Source organism: Gouania willdenowi, chromosome 17 (assembly GCF_900634775.1).
Source record: "Gouania willdenowi chromosome 17, fGouWil2.1, whole genome shotgun sequence".
Lineage (NCBI taxonomy): Eukaryota > Metazoa > Chordata > Actinopteri > Blenniiformes > Gobiesocidae > Gouania > Gouania willdenowi.
The window spans coordinates 2,220,714-2,240,298 of NC_041060.1; the positions used below are offsets into that span (position 1 = coordinate 2,220,714).

Below are 19,585 nucleotides of genomic sequence, written 5' to 3' on the forward strand. Positions count from 1 at the left end.
CTCTGAGAAAACAAGGCTCAGGCCGAGAAATTCTTTGCATATTTGACAGCAAACAACAAAGGAATGCAGAGTGTTATGAGGAGGTTCTGAGCGTCCATCTTCCTGCAGCAAAGTCTCGCGGGATGAGATTTCACGAGAGTTACGAGACTCCAAAACAATCTTCAATGAGAATGCGTTCAAAGCGCAATTAAATTTGCTCTAAATTTTAGAAACATCGCTTGTATTTTGCGAAAAACTGTAACTGAAACACAGCTATAGATCATTAAAAAAGAAAAAGATGTAAAAGGTTGAAATTACCGCTCTAAACTTTGTTTTTAACACTCTCTTATTGATATTGTTGGAAAAGTTTGGTGCATTGCAATGCATTGTGGGATGTGGAGTCTTGTAGACGGACGATTAGAAGTGTTTTTAATTCATTCTTACTCTGATTTCTTGTGTTTGCCCTGAAAACTGTGACAGAATGACTTCCCATCACATTTTTGGAATGAAGTAAAAAGACATCTATGCATCCGTCTACAGGACTCCACATCCCACAATGCAATGCCCCAAACTTTTCCAACAATGTCAATAAGAGTGTTTATAGTGGAGATCAAAGCTAATTTTGAGTAACAATTTCAACCTTTCTCATCTTTTTTTAAGCAAATGATCTTTGGTATATTGATCTACGTATGAGGCTAAACTAGATCTTTATCCAATATAAAAACATATCTAAATAAAATAAGACTCTCAGGTCTATGCATATAGCAAGAAACAGATCTGTGGCTCAATTTGAAAATAACTTTTTGTTGAAATAAACATAAAAACAGAGCATTAGTGCTTTTGTTACTAAACTAAACTCACCTCTAAAAGGTTGTGGGCTCTACCATGAAAATAGACGGTGAAGTTCACGGAGACGGATCGTGGGAGGAATGATTTTGGGGAGAAAATCACAGACGTTTCCACATTTTGAATCCCAAATCCTGCAACATTAAACAACAGAAACAGAAACACATTAGCGTGTTGTGTCCTCCACGTCTCTTCATCGTCGTCGTTCTAACCTGAGGCAACAGTGAAGTCAGAGTAGGTGGAGTATTTCAGAAACTCCGCCTCAAAGTCCCTGCTGATGATGTCATCAGGCAGCGACTGGATTAGGGTTTGTTTCATGGGGTCGTCGCTGCGCATGAGATTCATCAGATGGCTCCACACAAATGAGCCGACTGGAATAGAAGGATTAAAATAGAACGTTTTCACGAGCTGAGTTCAGAGGAAAAAAACAGGTAAACAAAAGTCACTTTACAACATTTCTGCCAGTGTGTTAAAGGGATCCTCCACTGTTTTTACAAATGTGGCCTAAATTCTTTAAAATGTCATTATTAGACGATTTAAGTCTATTAAAGCGCATTATTTTGCACCATATTCATTTAATTCCCTTTCAAAAATGAGACTACTTTCCAGTTTTAGAGCCTGTGTTCCTCCATCTTGAAATCACATGATTGATGATGTCACACGGCCCCACTGCCTGTAAACATTCCATTGTTTTCTATTGGAGTGAAACATTCAGACTGATTTTTAGATCATTTAACCGCTTTTTCAGTCAAAATGACAACTTGTGCTGCTTTTAGTTGCTCTAAATAATCAGAAAAATGTAAAGATCCAGATGTAAACCTCTTTTGTTTACCATAAAAGGATAAAAACAGTTGAGACAGTTCCAATTCTGCAGTTTCATAGTAGACAATGAAGCGGAGAAGAGGCGCTCTCCTATGGGACCTTTAGGCTGTGTTGGAAATGTCATACGAACATAGTACACATACTAACATACTACTCATACTAAGTCTGACATCAACATTAGTATGTAGTGCGTTCACATGAAATAGTATGAAAAGATTGAGGAAAAATAGAATGAAATACATAAACCGTCTACAGACTCACGCCAACCACAATGTGTGTAACATATACAATAATGCAAAAAAGTCCAAAACACAGTAAAACTGCTGTAAAAAAAAATAAAAATGTAACGTCGTATTTACAAGAAGAAAGCAGCTCCGCGCTAATTTCTTATCTCTGATTAAAAATCCTCATTTTTAGATTAATGTTATAAATTCATGATCAAATCTTTCTGCAGTACTTCATCTGAACCGCTGGGCTCAGTGTCGCTTCCACCTTTATATTGTGAAGAAGAATTGCGCAACAGAAGAAGAACCAAGTCACATGACTCGAGCACGAAAAAATAACTTGTATTTCAAAAAGAACAACAATTTAATTCATATACACCCTATTTTGTACAGTCACTGTGTTTTATGGCACCTAAAATATTTGTATATTATGTACATTATATTGAGAATTGTATTTTTTCAAATTAATTTGGGAAAACTGTAATGAAAACTTTTGACCAACTTTTGACGTAAAAGACATTTTGTAAAACCAGTGGAGGAACCCTTTGAATAACGCTTTTGCGTGGTTACAGTTCACTTCCGCTCGTCTCTCCACACCTTGGCTGGAAGTCTCTCCTCTCAGCGTCGTCTTCACTGCTTCAAACACGCCTGGGTCGGGGCACCTCATCAGCTGCTGGTATGCAGCGACCCTGACCTCCACGTCCTCCTGGGAGGAGCCGTACAGCTGCAACAGCACCGAGCGCTGACGGAAAGGAAGCCGAGGTCAAACACTGACCATCTCAAAACATCAAGAATCAATGATCACCTCTTTTAGACACAAGGACGGAAAGGTGGACAATTACAATTTGACTGTTATTAGATGCTAATGTGCAGGAAAGTAGAAAATAACGGGTGAAATTGATTAAATGAGTCCTGGTAACTAAGTATAAAAATGGATAAGACAAAACGAGATATTCCGTTCAGAGATTCACAATATAAATATACAGTAGCTGTACAGCAGTGGTCGAGGTCAGGCAATTTCAGGCAAATGTATGCAATTCTGAGCAAAAAGCAGAGAGTAGGAAGATGGAATAAAAAGGTGGAATTCTAAATCAGTTCAGGCTTAAATTCATCATTTCTGGCACAAGAAACTACCCTGTGTGCAAGACAGCAGCTGTTAGCGTTTAAAGGCACTCAAAAATTCTGCTATTTAGACAAAAATCCGAAAATACACAAATTGCATCTAGACAGCATGGAGATGTTGGCAATTTGTTTTTAACAATGATTTATTGGCTCCATAAGTAGAAAAATTTACATTTTAAAAGTGACATTTTTCAATTGACTGCAATTATTTACATGACAGTTGAATTCAAAATGCTGTAAAAAATTCAGTATTTCAGATAAAATTCTGATATTTTCCATATGTCATCTACAATGACTCTGAAATTTTGTCATTTTTAAAAAATAAACATGTATTTAGCAGGAATTGCAAGTATGTTTACATTACCGTTTACAGTCAAACATTTGATACCTCCTAGGTCCTAAGTAGGATTTCCTCAGAAGAAGACGAAGAAAGAAAGAAGAACATGCAGGATAACAACAATATTCATAATAACATGGTAAACTCACATCAGCTGAGCAGGGGAAACGTCTAAAAGCTTGGATTGCAGCGAGTCTGAGCTCCAGCGCTGTGGAAAATCTAAATATGCAGCGACTGAGCAGCGGAGTGAACGTAGATGCTGAGAAACCAACATTTCCCACTGATTTTAAAGCATAAATGAGCTGTTGAGAAATAAAAGGACAGAATTCAAATTAACCCTGACTCACTATGGGGTCCTGAATGTAAAAACTCAGTCACTTTATAATAGCAGACATATTTTAAACATTTAGCTAATTTTTCTTTCATTTGAGACAGAAATTAATGTAAAACAGCATGTTCTATATCATTGTTTAAAATATGTACACATGAAAAATACATCTAAATGTAAATGTTGGATCCAAATATAAATGTTAAGTCTAAATATACATTTTAAATATAAATATAAATGTTGAATCAAAATGTAAATGTGAAATATAAATATAAATGTTAAATCTAAATGTTAAATGTAAATGTCAAATGTCAATATGAATATTAAATCTAAATGTTAAATCATTCGCCAAGTGTAAAGCTAAATGTTTAGAAATTATGCAAAGTGGGCAGGTCAGTGCCTCTTAATCACAAGGCCCCATTTAGATTTACATTTAATATTTAGGTTTACATAAAACTTTTAGATTTAAATTTAATGTTCAGATTTACATTTAGATTTAAATTTAACATTTAGATTTAGATTTAATATTTAAATTTAAATTTAACATTTAGATTTAAATTTAACATTTAAACTTACATTTATTTAGTTTTAGATTTAATAATTATTTTTAACATTTAGATTTACATTTAGATTTAGATTTAACATTCATATTTACATTAAACATTTCAATTTAGATTTCACATTTAGATTTACATTCAACATTTAGATTTCATATGTAGATTTAACATTTAGATTTACATTGAGATTTAACATTTAGGTTTACATTTAGATGTAGTATTTAGATTTAACGAGTTCATTTACATTTAACATTTATATTTAATTTTATCTTTCATTTTTAGACATTTTTAAGACTAATTCAGAACTTGCTGTTTCACATGAATTTGTGTTAAATGATAGAAAAATGAGTTAAATGTTGAAAATGTGTTTTTAGAGTTTTTACATTGGGCTCCCCATACCTCACTGTGTTACTTTTCATCAGTCATCATCGTACCTCGCTCCTGTGAGAAGCTTCTTCTTCTTCTTCTCTATCACAGCCGCCCATCACACTGTTCTCCAGCGTCTGTACGAGGGTTTGAACTTCAGGACTCTCTCTGCACACAGACTGGGAGGAGCTGATGAGGCAGAGCTGATGTATCAGAGATGAAGCAGCCAACATGGCCTTGGACCTGAGCTCTGGGACGTCTAGTAAGGTCTGACCCACACACACACACACACACACACAGGTATCACAATCACACGTAATCATGATTGTGTCTCGTGTTGAGGTTCCTACGTTGATGGAGCCGATGATGAGGGGTGAGGGGTGAGGAAGGAGGGAGATGGTGGTGAGGACAGACTGAGCCTGGTTTCCCTGCAGCTGGTTTGTCCTCATCAGGTCAGTGAGGAGCAGGAAACACGTCTCAGATCCACAGGTTGGTAACGCAGCCAACAGAGGCTGCCTGAGCAGAACAGGACAGAAACACCATCAGGTTCAGTGGAAAAACTCGTTTATTATCACAAATAGACGTCAAATGTCTTAAAGACAAATGTTCAGCATGTGCCGACATTCATCGTTTTAACGTAAAGGTAAATATTACTCAATGTTTAGCAGGGTGATTAGATTTTTTCAAACAAAAACATTTTTCAATCAAAAAATATTCTAAATCAAAAGTAATATTTTAATTTAAAAAAAAAAAATGATCACAAAAAAACATTTTAAATCCCAAATAAATTTCAATTAAAAAAAAAATCATTTTCAAATATAAAACTTCACTTCCCTTGTGTCTACAGTCATTGTTTTACATAAAAGTCAATATTACTTGATATTTAGCAGGGTGGTATTTTTTTCTCAATTAAAAAAAATTATATTTTTCAATCAAATAAAATGTTTATATCAAAAAAGTGTTTTCGATCAAAAACAATATTCACAATAAAAAAATATAAATTTAATTTAATAAAAAAAAAAAAAAAATCAATCAAAACATTTCCAAATAAAGAACTTCACTTCAACCAAAAAACTTATTTTCAATAAAAGAAAAAAAATTAATTAAAAAAAAATCAAATTTTCAATAAATCAAAAATGTGTTTGAATGTAAACAAACACCAAACATACTACATTCAAACTAGTTTTCACTTGATCAAAAATGTGGTTTTTTTGGGGGAGGGGGTTCTAAAGGTTTTTTTTAATTCATAAACTTTTTTTTTAATTGAAGTCTTTTTATTGCATTTGGGACATATTATGAATGGGACAATTATGTATTTACTATTCAATTCCCAAAAATATTGCTTCAATAAAAATAATTTAAAAAAATATATATATATATATCCAAAATATTAAAACTTTGTATATATGTATTTATTTATTTTAATTAAAACGATATTTTAACTGACCAGTTGTTGCGACACTTGAACGAAGCGTCGGCCCAAAGTGTTTGTAGCTGAGGGAGACTGAGAGCTCTGAGCTGGAAAACCAGCTCAAGGAACTCCTTCGTTACCTTTGGAAAAAACAAACAAACATCCAAGCATTAATTACACTTTTTTAGAGTCATTTTGTGCATTTTTTGCTGTTTAATTGTGTATTTTTGTCATTTTGTGTGTTCTTGGAGTCATTTCATATCACTTTTTTGTGTTTTTGTTGTCTTTGTTTTTGCTGTCATGTTGTGTATTTTCCCCCTTTATTACCTTTGAATAAAAAAACAAAACAAACATGAAAGCATCACGTTTTTGTTTTTTTTAAAGAGTCATTTTGTGTATTTTTCTGTCATTTTGTGCATTTTTGTTGTAGTTTTAGGTGTTTCTAGCCAGTGTATTTTTCTAACATAATGTGATTCTAATCTGATTTTTTTATTGGCATTCTGTGTGTTTTTTTGTTGTCTTTTTTGTTAAAAAGTAGTTTTTTGTGTATTTTTCTGCTGTCATTTTGTGTAGTTTTGTTGTTGTCATGTTGTGTATTTTTCCCCTTTATCACCTTTGGATAAAAAAACAAGAACAAAAAAACATCCAAGCATTAAAAAAAGTTCATTACACTACTGGTATCGAACAACGAGAGCAAGTTAAGCAGCTTTTTTTCCAACTTTTCCTGCCTAACCAGACGTACAGTATGTTGCTCTCCAATAATGCTCCACGTTCCCATTAATCATCCAATCCCATCTCTGTATAAACACAGCAGAGGATCAGGTCTGGATTCTGACTCACCTCCCATTAAGATAATAAAAGGAAAAAGATTTATCGGCTTCAGCACAGTGAAAAGTATCCATGGAAGTGGAGAACAGACTTACAAACACAAACATGTTGTCGATGACACACACACAGAGTACTGGTTATACTGGTTACTCCTTTCTCTGGATGGGGATTTCTTTTCATTTTGTGTATTTTTTTGTCATGTGTAGTTTTCTGGCAGTTTTGAATAATTCATTTAAGTTTTTGAGTATTTCTGTTCTCATTTTGTGTATTTTTGTTGCTGTTTTTTATATTTTCCTGTTATTTTTGTAGTTATCTTGGTTGTTTCTGAAGCAATTTAGAATTAACGTTTTTGTTTTTCTGTAATTTTGTGTTTTTATAGATGTTTTTTGTAATTTTTTAGTCATTTTATGTAGTTCTGTTCTTACTGTGTGTATTTTTGTTGTCGTTGTATATCATTGTTGTTTTCCTGTTATTTTTGTCATCATCTTGAATAACTTTTTTTGTGTATTTTTATTCCCATCCTGTGTAGTTTTTTGTTATTTTTGAGTTATTTTGTGTAGTTTTTTGCCCTTTAGCATACCTTATAGTAATTTCCTGTATTTCTGTTCTTTTCCTGTGTATTTTAGGTGTCATTTTGTATAAAATTGTCTGTTATTTTTGTCATCATTTTATGTGTTTCTTGAGTAATATTGATTGAGTGGTCTTTTGTGTAATTTTGTTGTAATTTTGTGTATTTTTCTGTAAATTTGTGTGTTTTATAGAGTCATTTTGTGTATTTCTGGAGTGATCTTGTGCAGTTTTCTTGCAGTTTTGCGTAATATATTAAAATTTAATGTATTTCTGTTCTCATTTTGTGTATTTTTGTTGCTGTTTTGTACATTAGTCTGTTATTTTTGTAGTTATCTTGTGTGTTTCTAAAGTAATTTTGAATAACTGTATTTTTATTCCCATTTTGTGTAATTTTTGTTACTTTTTAGTCATTTTGTGTAGTTTTTTGCATACTTTATTGTAATTTCCTGTATTTCTGTTCTTATTGTGTGTATTTTAGTTGTCATTTTGTATAAAACTGTCATTTTTTCCTTCTGTTATTTTTTTCATCATCTTGTGTGTTTCTGGAGTAATATTGAATATAGGTGGTCTGTTGTGTATTTTGTGTATTTCTCTGTACTTTTGTATGTTTTATAGAGTTGTGTGTATTTTTCTTGCTGTTTTGTAGGGTTTTTGGAGTCATTTTGTGTATTTTTCTGTCATTTTGTGCGTTTACTTTGGGGACTACACAAAATTAGGCCGAGGGCCGCATGTGGCCCCCGCGCAGCCAGTTTCCCATGTCTGCTTCAGAGCCTGTGACATCTGTAGCTCACCCGCTGTGTGTCTGAGGTCATGCTGCACAACATCTGGACACTCTGTGCTGCTTTCTGAGGTGTTGGTCTTTGGTTTTCTCCTGACCAATCAGCTGCTTCGCTCTCTAACTCCAGCGTGGTCAGAATCCCCGAGTCGAATTCACCTCCTAGAACACGAAAGCCCGCTTTAAGGTCCATTGTTCTATGAATCTGTGATAACCACATTTGAATAATATCCACTGTTATCCAGGAACGTTTATTATTATTATAGTCATCTTAAAGATGTTAATCCTGGTTTAAATCAGAAATAAAATGCTTTTAAAGTTACTAAAAATGGTGGAAAAGGTGGTAAAATGAGATTTTAAAAACCACAGAAATTGGTTAAAAGTTGCAAATTAGAGTGGACAAAAACAGGCAGAAAAAGTGGTAAAAAGGGTCAAAGTGTCAATATTGGAACAATTAGTTTAAACTGGCAAATAATGAATATGACAAATTTTGAATGTGGTTAATTTAGCAAAAGAAGCATGAAATATGGTGAAAAGTGACAATAATAGGTCAACGTATGTGGCATTAGGTTGGAAAAGTGATGGAAAGGGTTTCTAAGTGCTGAAAATGCATTGAAAGTGGGAAAAATATGCAGAAAAGGCATTGAAATGTGATGGAGAAGTGTCAAAAATGGGAGTAATGTAACAAAAATGCTTATAAATAGGTTCAAATATGAAAATAAGCAAATAAAAATATGCAAAAATGGGTTCTTGAAGGCATCTGGCGACCCCCACCCAGTGTCTCGTGACCCAAAATGGGGTCCTGAGGTTGAGAACCCCTGGTCTATCACATGAGGGAGAAATAGAAAAAGGTTCAGCTCTGACCTGCTGGTGAAGGAATCTCAGACTGAGCTCTGAGAAGGACCAGGGTGGACGTGGTTTGGGTCTTCAGCAGTCCTGAAGAACCTGGACTTGGACCTGGACCTGCTTCTACAGAAACAGTCTCAGTGCAGTTCACTTCCAGCAGAACTGTTGGACCAGGACGCTGAACACACATCATCTCCAATTGCAAAGACTGGGAACAAGGAGAGTGATGGATGAATGATGATGAGACGGTTCCTCAGAGAACAATAATGTTTCCACCTACAGTGTCTTCAGTGAGTGGGACTGAATGAGGCCACAGCGTCTCCATTCTGCTCTTCACACACTGATGTAAATCCCTGGTCTTCAGCAGCAGAGCTCCTCTACGTTCATATCTACTGTTGCAGCATCCGTACACGTCCGTCTGAAAAACACCGCCACAATAAAAGTTGGCCTTTGTAGAAGGAACTTCATCATCATAACTATAACATTCATTACATATTCCTTTACTATAGAAGAATGTCTTAATGCAGAAAAGGGAAACTTTTATCACAGTGAGGGCCACAAATATAGGATTTTCTGAGGGCGCCAGAATCAAAAAATGAACAATCTGGAAATTATTAAAGATAAAACAAAGGATTTTGAGCATTTTTGTTGTCTTTCGTGTCATTGTGTATATTTTTTTGTCATCAGTGTTTTTTTTAATTCATTTTGTGCATTTTTTTAAGTCTTTTTTTTGGAATTTTTGGAGTTATTTCATGTATTTTGTTGTAGTTTTGGGTTTTTTTTTTTTTTGAGTCAGTGTATTTTTATGACATTTTGTGGGTCATTTCGTGTATTCGCTTGGTGTTTTTTTGTTGGTATTCTGTGTGTTCTTGGAATCATTTTGTGTAGTTCTGTTGTGATTTTTAAGAATCATTTTCAGTCATTTTTTGTTGTTGTTGTTGTTGTGTACTATTCAGTCATTTTGTGCGTTTCTGTTTTTTTTGTTGACTTCCTGTGTATTTTTGGTGTTGATATTGTTGTTTAGCTTTTTCAAGGGTTGTTTTGTGTATGTTTTTGCTGTCGTGTATTTTTCTTTGGACTCCTTTAGTGTATTTCTGTGGTCATTTTGGGTTTTTTAAGAATTGTTTTCTGTATTTTTGTTGTTGTCTTGTGTATTTTTCTGTCGTTTTGTGTGTTTTTGGAGTCGTTTTGTGTATTTGTGTTTTAGTGGTCGCACAAATTAGGTCGAGGGCTGCATGTGGGCCCCCCGGGCCCCGAGTTTCCTACGTGTTCTAAACGTACAGTATATCTAATGCAGATGTTGTAGACGTGTAGCAGCTCTTTAACCCACTTCCTTGTGAACGTGCAGCGTGGAGGCGGTCAGGGAGGTCTGGAGCATGCTCAGTACGGCCCTCTTCACGTTGAGGGCCCACACCTGCTCCCCCTCCTGGAAACAGAGGGCCGCGACCTTCCCCCCACGCAGGGAGAACCTCAGCCTTGTTCTCTCCAGCGACTCCCTGGGAAACAAAAACACCAGCTGAGCATCAGAGCCCAGTATCACGTTCACTGATAAAACACTGGCAGCATTCCACAGGCCAAAGAGGAACATCATTCATTGATTGAATTATTACCTTAACGTTTTTAATCGCTGCACTACATGTTCCTTTTGTGGCGACAGACGTTTAATCTGTGCGTTCCTGATCTGTGGAACAAGTTTGTCCATGAAAACACACACTTTTTAAGGTGTTTTTTGAGTTACGTACGTGCGTGTCACACCTGCATTATCAAGTGGCAACTAGAGATGAGTTTGATTTCAACAAAACAGTCCAAAGCCAGTCCGTTCCTGCCATATAGTTCCGTAGTGACCTTTGACCTGTATCTGTAGACGTAGCTCACGCCTTCCTGATAGAACGAGTCAGAGACTGGGAGTCCTGGAAGCAAGGACGCCATTTAAAACACTCACGTTATACAGTGTCACCATCATAATAAAAGCATTTTTTTGGCCATATTGAGATTCTATACCTTACTCGTTTATTTTTCATTAATTAATTGTATTTTTTGAATTTGTTATTTTACTTTATTTTTTTGAATTTGTTATTTTAGTTTAAAAATGTGTTATTTAAATTTTTTGAATTTTTTATTTTACTTTTTAAAATTTGATATTTTATTTTACTTGTTTATCTATTTTATTGTATTTTTTTATTTATTTAATTTTAAAATTTGTTTGTTTTATTTTATTTTTTTTAATTTGTTGTCTTACTTTTTAAAATTTGTTATTTTATTTTATTCTTTTAATTTGTTATTTTATTTTATTTCGTTATTCTTTTTTAAATGTTATTCAATTTCTTTAAAATGCTGTTTTCTTTTTGAATTTGTTAATTTTTTTCATTTATTGAATTTCTTATTTTATTTGATCTTTTAAATTATTATTATTATTATTATTATATTTTTTATTGTTTTGAAATTATATAAAAAAGCATGAGTTAAGCTGCGTTCATCCAGGACGCAGCGCAAAATGCAGCATAAAATCTCAAAATTTCCCAAAAATTACACTTTTCTTATGAGGGCGATGACATTTTAAATGCAAAGACATTTTCTACAAAGTGGAAGCAGATTAAATAAATAGATAAACATTGACTGTTACCAGGACAACTGGAAGGACAGAGATCTGTGTCCATCTGAAGGCAAACACCTGCTGAGAAGAAGAACCACGTGATAAATAGACTGAAATAAATCAATAAATGAAAGAACTCACCATGGAAGAATAAAATCATCAGAATAAAATGCAGACAATGAGGCAGGAGGAGGAGCGTCGGTACAGCCATAGTGATCCACAGGTCAGAGCCTCCACATATGAAACCAACCTCTGTTCACAGCCCCTCAATGAGCTGATGTGTGCACGCTGCTCACAGCGACCAATCAGGAAATACCTTCTACGTTAAAGCTACAAACATTCCCTCAGCCAATCATAACGCAGCATCAGGTCCCAGGGACAGGAAGTCATGAGGACGAGAAAAGTGTCTCAGCTTTAGAAAAGATCCATTCATTTGTCTCAAATACATCATTCCTCTAAAGACACAGAGGTGGGAAACTTTTATGTGATTGTATTTGAATCTGAGGATCACATGATCAATATTTATGTCAACATTTACAATAATGACCAATCAGAGCATTCATACAGGACTTTGTGTTTTTGTTCTCATCTTGTGTTTTTTAAATTCATTTTGTATAATTTTGTTGCCCTTTTGCACAATTTATTGTCATTTTGTGTATTTCTGTTCTCATTTTAAGCATTCATACTTCATTCATAGGTTTATATCAGCGATTCCCAACTGGTGGGTCGGGACCTAAAAGGGGGTCGTGGACAGCTGGTAAAAAATAAATAAATATTTAATGTCTCTCATGTTGCACAGGACAATATATAGATTTATATAAACATTACAGTCTACTGTATAGGTGAGTTTTCAACAGCTTTCTTTGAAAAACTAAATTTGGCTGATTGAATTCTAGAAAAAAAAAAGTGGGATTTAATGACGGTCGCTAAATGTGGGTCCCAGGGTGAGACCAGTTGGTTTACATTGTTAAAATATTTTCCCTTCTGCATAAAAAAGGTAATGATGCACCAAAAATTTGGCCACCAATATTTGAGTTTTTATTGTGCTTTATTGAAATGTCAGTGCTAAATAAGTATTTTCTGGTATTTTTAATTGATTTATTCTTTGAAGCAATAATTAATGTATACAATTACAATGCTTTAATAGTGAGATTAGTACACTATCATTTAGCCATACATTTGATTATGCTAGTAATTTGCATATAAATCATTTCTTGCTTTTCTCATTTTTGGCCAAGGATTTTCATTTCGGTGCATCCCTAATATATTACATATTTAGCTTTTACTTTCAATGCAACAAGTGATTATTTATGAAATTAACAAAGCATAATTAATAATTTTGTTGTTATTTATGTGATCATCTTGTGTGTTTTTCTGAGTAATTTTGATTACTATAGTTATCTTTTTGTATTTTAGTTGCTGTTTTGCATTAATTATTGTCATTTCGTGTGTTTTTCAGCTTTTTTGTGATAATCGAATGTGTTTTTGGATAAAATTTTTATTATTTTAGTTACCTATGTGCATTTTTGTCATTTTGTGTGTTTTTGGAGTCATACAGATTACTTTAGTTATCTTTTACGTGTTTTTGCTGTCATTGTGTGTATTTTTGTTGCTGTTTTGCATAACTTAATTTCATTTTGAATATTTGGTGTGTTTTTAGAGTTCGTTTGATTTACTTAAGTTATCTTTGTGTATTTTAGTTGCTGTTTTGCATTAATTATTGTCATTTTGAATATATTTCTGTTAATTTTGTGATTATCTTGTGTATATTTGGAGTAATTCTGATTATTTTTGTTACCTTTTGAGTTTTTTGTTGTTGTCATTTTGTGTATTTTTCTGTTCTTTTTGTGATAATCGTATGTGTTTTTGGATAATTTTTTAAATTATTTTAGTTATCTATGCGTATTTTTTTGTCATTTTGTGTATTTTTGTTGCTGTATTGCATAACTTAATGTCATTTTGTATATGTTTCTGTTATTTTTGTGATTATCTGATGTGTTTTTATAGTATTTTTGATTTACATTAGTTATCTTTGTGTATTTTAGTTACTGTTTTGCATTCATTATTGTCATTTTGTGTATTTTTCTGTTATTCTGGATTATTTTTGCGATTTTGGGGGGTAATTTTGATTACTCTAGTTATCTACTGTGTATTTTTGTCATTTTTTAATTATTGTTATTTGTATTTTCAATGTTTACAAAGAGTTATTGTGTGTTTACTTTGTTTTACTTTTAGTGTTTACTTTTATACTGTTTTAAACTGAAAGAAAAAGTACTACAGAAATAAACCCATACATAAAAAGGGAGAACATGCAAACTCTGCACAGAGACCAGAACTATAGTTATACTTCAACTTATGCACATTTCTTACTAAAAAAAGTATTGTATATATTATTTTCACTGTAGACATCTTTGGATGTTATACTGAGTTCACACCACACGACCATAATCAATAAGCCAAACAATCAGATCAATAACCAATAGTCTAACTAACAGCAGCCATAATTAAACACTAAACTCAGCTGTTCTAACCTTGATTGCTGTAATTACTTCTTAGTGGGCGGGGCTTTGGTGGTGAGTTCTATCTGACGCTGCCAGACTTCCTCAGGCTCACAGACACACTCCAGCGTCACCGTCTCGTTCCCCCATAATTACAGGCCGCTCCGCGTCGGTGTGCCCACAGACACCACCCATACCCGTACACCCACCTACTCTGCACGCTGCACCCCGGCGTCACGGCGCGGTCCACGCCCGGGGTGCGACGTCACGCCCTGCGTGCTGTTCACTCATGGTGCGTTCACTGAAAAGGACAAACTGGGGAATTAGAGAGTTGTTTAAGAACATACACTTTTGTCAAATTAATAGTTTCGTGAATTTAGATTGACATTTTTTTCCCAAAGCAGATTATTTTATTTTATTATTTTTATTTTTTAATGTGGGCCTGGTTCCAAATAACGTTCAATTGCATCCCTAGTAGAACATGTTATGTTAGCTATGTAAGATAAGTTGTATAATTAGAATTCTGACTTTATTCCCTGAATTCTGACTTTTATCTCAAAATTCTGAGTTTAAAGTTAGAAATTCAAAAAAAAATGAAAAAAAAAAATGCACGTGGCCCTAATCCTCTTCCGTATTATAGTATAATATACAGAATGTTATTATATTTATCTTTGTGCATGTGTGTTAATATTGTAAATAGTTTTATTGCTCTTGTTTTTGTTTTGTTTTTTACATTATTATTATTATTACAATTCATATTATTATTTAAAAAAAAAGTGGTTTTTGACCTTATTGGAGGTACTGAACCTTGAAAGCTATATTTGTGAATTCACTGAACCTTTCAAAATAGGGAATATAAAAATAAGATTTCTTTCAAAACATAGTTAAATATTTTATTCTGGCACACACACACACACACACACACGCACACCTGTTTAGAAATGGTATTAAATGGGAAATTATAGGATTCATTTTTTTTAAAAAAATATTCATACCTCGTTAAAAAATGTGGGAAAACATGGCTCTTTTTTTTTTTTTTTTTTGTAATATATACATTTATGAATTATTTTTTCCCAAAAAAAATTTCAAATTGAGGTGTCTCTTTATTGGAAGAATGAACAACCATGCGGGCAGTTGTTTCCGAGGGTCCTTGAAGGCAGCGTTAGTCCGGACCAGGGGGCGTAGGTTTGACCGGCTTCAGGCTCAGACACAATGAACCGTCAGCCCGTGAGGGGCACATGCTGGGCCCGCTGTGGTAGCACGGCTGTAGCACATTGTTAGCTTCTTGGGCCTTTTATTTTTTTTTTTTAATCGACCGACTCGCTGTTGTTTTTCACAACTGAGACGAACTGTATGGCGGAAACGAGGCGGTCGCTGCGTCGAGTTTGGTGAAAAGAACAAGGGTTTGGATCTAGATTGTTCGCCCCTCCTGTCGGACGGTTATCTCTGCCTGTTCCTAACTGCACCGAGGCGATAACAACCATGTCGTTGACTGCTTCGTCTGATTACTTCGCGGCTGAGTGTCTGGTGTCCATATCCAGCGGCCCCGTCCTGCACAGACCCACCCCGGTGCCCCCCAGCCGCCCGCCCTCCGCCCCCGCCACGGTGGTGGGCCCTCTCCCCGGGGAGCCCGACGGCGGCGGCTCCAGCGAGGACCTGGAGGTCCGGGACACGCTGAGGCTGGAGGGGGCCAACATGCTAACGGTGGCCGGGATCCTCACCGACCTGCACGGCAAGTTCCGCCCCATGTCGGCCTACTCGGAGAGCAGCAACTCGTCGTGCGGAGGGGAGAGCGGCTACACCACGTTGTCCGACCCGACAACCCCGACTATGACCCCCTCCGCCACCCCCGTACCCGGGCAAGGGCAGCATCTCCGTGGGGGTGTGGTGGGGGCCCCGCCGCGGTCGCCGGTGAAGCGGCACCAGTGCACGTTCGATGGATGCGACAGAGTTTACGGGAAGTCCTCCCACCTGAAGGCTCACATCCGGACACACACAGGTAACGACCCCGGTCCAAAACCGTGTCACACCAGTGTCACCAGTGCACGTGCTGCTTGTGTTAACGTTGTCTCGCGGCCTTTACGTTACTCGTGTTTAATAAGCACCTTTGTGGCCTGATGTGGTTCTAACAAAGAGAGACTCTGACAATAGAACTGGGCTGGACCTAAAGTCCTCCTCAGACCCGGATTTGCATATGAAACGAAAACGTAAGACGAAACCGTAACGTAAACTGCAAAGGAAGTGCGTGCACTACTTGGTTAAGGGTTACTCACGCGCTTTTATTGAATTATTGATGCTCGAGGCCCGGCCCACTAAAGGGGTTATTTAAGTTCCACATGAACCCAGATCAGGATGTGACCCCATGTAATATCTATCCAGCCCCACGCTCACAACGTGCATAGTAGTGTTTTTTTTTTGTTCCTTTTTCTAATGATGAGGGGATTCAGATTGAGGGCGGCCCGGGTGTCACTGAGCACGCGCAGATGGATTAAGGGCAGGAAACGGGTGGGAACGCCCACCGGGAGTCACTGCAACAACAACGTGGCCCAGGCTTTGTGATGTATCATCATCATCCCCGTTTACCCCGGGTCTGACCCGCACTGCCTGCCCCAGATTAGGATTACAGATAAAGGACGTAGTCCTAATCCGGGTTATTGGGGGTTTGACACATATTTAATATGTGGGATTGTAACAGTTATTCCGTTAAAGGGATACATACAGGGAATGATCTGCGTTCAGGACAATATGTGATACATTGGTTTGATAATATAATTTTGTTAAATTTGGTTTGATTTTGAAGGACAAATATTTTAATTTCTACGGAACAATTTGATGGTATTTGGCAAACATTTTAAACATAAATGTTGATTTTTAAAATATTCCTAAATTGTAAAAGCTTTTAAAATTGATCTTAAATATATTATGGAAGTTGTTGAAAACATTACAAACAGAAGCGCTATAAGACTGTCCAAAGTTCTAATGTTGTATGTTGAATAACCCCTGTCATATATATATATATATGTGTGTTTGTGAGTGTGTTTGTGTGTGTGTGAGTGTGTTTGTTTCGCTGCTTGGATATGTGATTACATTTTCATCATTGATGCCTGATTGTTTTTGTTTTTGACAGATCAACACTGGTGTGATGTGTATATGAATGTAAAAAAAAAAGTACTTTTGTTTTAATAAGAAGAAATTAATGACTATATATTAATAATAATAGAAATTTGAACTTCCCAAAAATGAGGTGCTTTATTACAAACCAATGTTTGTTTTATTTCTGATGGGCAAAACACCGTTTTTTTTTTTAATAAATATGAAATATATAAAATAAACAAATTAAATATTTATTGTTTGAGTCGATCAAATAATTGTTTGCAAATTTTGTTTTTAGGTGTTAAAAAAAAGGCTCTTGAACTTAAGAATTTGTTTTTAGTTTTTTTTTTTTTTTTTTTCTTAAAACAGTATCGCAAAATATTGGGTCTAATTCAGGTTACTAATAAATAGATAGATAAATAATCCTTTGACTGCTTTATCATTAAAATCTAATCTTGCACTTGATGTAAACTACCATTAAAATGTATTTACTATTGTGAGCAATAATAACACAAAAAACAACAAAGCGTTTGTTTCTTTTTCTTGTAAATTTGTGGGTTTTTCTGGATTTTTTTTTTTTTTTTTTTGGTGCTTTTTGAATAATTTTGTGTATTCTGTAATTTTTTGATTTCTTGTAATGTTTTTTTGTTTTTTTTAAGTCTGTTGTGTTTTTGGAGCTGTTTTTTCTTCAGATTCATTTGTATTTCAATCATTTTTGGAGTCATTTTCTTGCTGTTTTTTGTGTTTTTGCAATAATTTAGTGTATTTTGTAGCTGTTTTTTCATGCATTTTGTATCTTTTTGTCATTTTTGGAGTCATTTTGTGTATTCCGGTTGTAGTTTTGTGTAATTTTTGTATGTCTGGAGTCAGTTTATTTTTTCCATTTTTCTTTAAAGTTTCTGTGGCTTTAATTTAATCTTTTTTGTATATTTGGATTAGCGTTACAAGGGGTGGAAAATGTCCAATACATTTCTGACAGAAACCTGAAGTCGAGAATTTTTTTAAATTGAAGGTTGGCCCTGAACATAGATGGAAAATATAGTCGGGAATATATATTTTAGCATATTTCTAAATTTTGCCATTAGTTGTTTAAAAGTTAATCCCAATTTCCAGTTAATTCAAATGAATAATTCTCATGAAAAGTTTATATTTTTGAATATTCCTGAGTTTACGTTCCCTGTGAGACTTTTTGCTCCTTTTAAGACCCTGATTTGGAGTCAATTAAGCAAGCCTTTGTTTTCATTTTGTTGAACTTTAATTTCGTTTTGTTTGTCTGGGATCATTTTGTGTGTTTTTTTCTTTATTTCTATATTTAATCTATTTATTTTTGTATTTTGTTTTAGGGGAATGACTCATTTGAATGAAATGAGATGGATTTTTAGATGACATTTTATTTTCCTTTTATTATCAGTGTGAATGCAAATCAGTGCAGATGAATGGAAATGATGGATTGTTTATTGTTTACTCCCCAAACACACGGGGCTAAACCTGGAGGCTAAACACACACCCTGGGGTCAGACTAGTGACGGCCCGTCTTTGCTCTTCTCGTTGCAGGCGAGCGTCCGTTCCCGTGCACCTGGCCCGACTGCGAGAAGAAGTTTGCCCGCTCCGACGAGCTCGCCCGCCACACCCGCACCCACACGGGCGAGAAGCGCTTCCTGTGCCCGCTGTGCGACAAGCGCTTCATGCGCAGCGACCACCTCATCAAGCACGCCCGCCGCCACCCAGAGTTCCATCCTTCCATGCTGGGTCGCTCCAGGGTCCCACTCTTAGCCTCCGACCAACCCGCCCACCACTAAGGACGACTCGGGCGTTCAGGTTCCCGTGCTCGTTTAAAGATGACCCGCCTCCAATCAGATCCACTCATTAGGATCTAGAGTTGAGCAGGTCTAGGATCCAACAAAGGACCAGAAACTGTTGTAAATCTGCTTTGTGACTCAGTCTGTCGTCTCCTGAAAGCCTGTGTTTCCACTACAGCTCAGAGTCCTGAAACACACAACGGGTGATACAAGGTACTTCATCTATAGCCATATAAAGAGTCAGGGAACGCGTTTCCATCTAATACCTCAAATACCAAGGCTGCCCCACGGGAACTACCTGCGTTTGCAGGATTCGACAGTCTTGAAAAATAAAGCAGATTTGTATTTTATTTTTTTCTAATTTTTTTTTCCTTTTCACCGTTTTTTTTCTTTTATTCTTTTTTTTCTTAATTTTTCCTCCCTTTTCCTTATTTTTTTCCTACTTTTTTTTTGCTTCACCCACTTTTTCCCCCTTTTTTAATTTATTTTTTCTCTTTTCATTTCTTTTGTCTTTTGTTTTTTTTAACCGAGTCCAAACATAACCTCATCGTTTCAAACGAAACACTCACAAACTACAGGGACCTTTTCCAC

The 19,585-nt window shown here is 35.5% G+C and overlaps 2 protein-coding genes across 7 annotated transcripts in view; one reads left to right on the forward strand and one right to left on the reverse strand.

Annotated features, from left to right (window-relative positions):
- LOC114479680 (uncharacterized) overlaps positions 1-14,577 on the reverse strand; it is a 63,264-nt gene extending 48,687 nt beyond the window's left edge. For 3 of the 6 annotated variants that reach the window (XR_003676007.1, XM_028473486.1, XM_028473490.1), the window contains exons 1-15: positions 11,746-11,969; positions 11,635-11,685; positions 10,767-10,921; positions 10,622-10,692; positions 10,342-10,507; positions 9,292-9,429; positions 9,030-9,219; positions 8,182-8,327; positions 6,029-6,132; positions 4,932-5,097; positions 4,650-4,850; positions 3,480-3,632; positions 2,469-2,613; positions 1,038-1,196; positions 841-959 (exon numbers count right to left, since the gene is read on the reverse strand). Coding sequence is in view for 5 of the 6 variants with exons in the window: in XM_028473486.1 (XP_028329287.1) it covers positions 841-959; positions 1,038-1,196; positions 2,469-2,613; positions 3,480-3,632; positions 4,650-4,850; positions 4,932-5,097; positions 6,029-6,132; positions 8,182-8,327; positions 9,030-9,219; positions 9,292-9,429; positions 10,342-10,507; positions 10,622-10,692; positions 10,767-10,921; positions 11,635-11,685; positions 11,746-11,815 (2,034 nt within the window). In the remaining variant the exon portion in view is untranslated. Of the gene's footprint in view, positions 1-840; positions 960-1,037; positions 1,197-2,468; positions 2,614-3,479; positions 3,633-4,649; positions 4,851-4,931; positions 5,098-6,028; positions 6,133-8,181; positions 8,328-9,029; positions 9,220-9,291; positions 9,430-10,341; positions 10,508-10,621; positions 10,693-10,766; positions 10,922-11,634; positions 11,686-11,745; positions 11,970-14,135 lie in introns of those variants that run through there. The other 3 variants (XM_028473489.1, XM_028473488.1, XM_028473487.1) reach the window with 3 other exon arrangements.
- Positions 14,578-15,235: 658 nt separating this feature from the next.
- On the forward strand, positions 15,236-19,344 carry LOC114479818 (Krueppel-like factor 9). Its single transcript, XM_028473708.1, has 2 exons — positions 15,236-16,101; positions 18,750-19,344. The coding sequence occupies exons 1-2, from the start codon at positions 15,585-15,587 to the stop codon at positions 18,992-18,994; spliced, it is 762 nt and encodes a 253-aa protein (XP_028329509.1). The 5' UTR covers positions 15,236-15,584; the 3' UTR covers positions 18,995-19,344.
- The last annotated feature ends 241 nt before the right edge of the window (positions 19,345-19,585 follow it).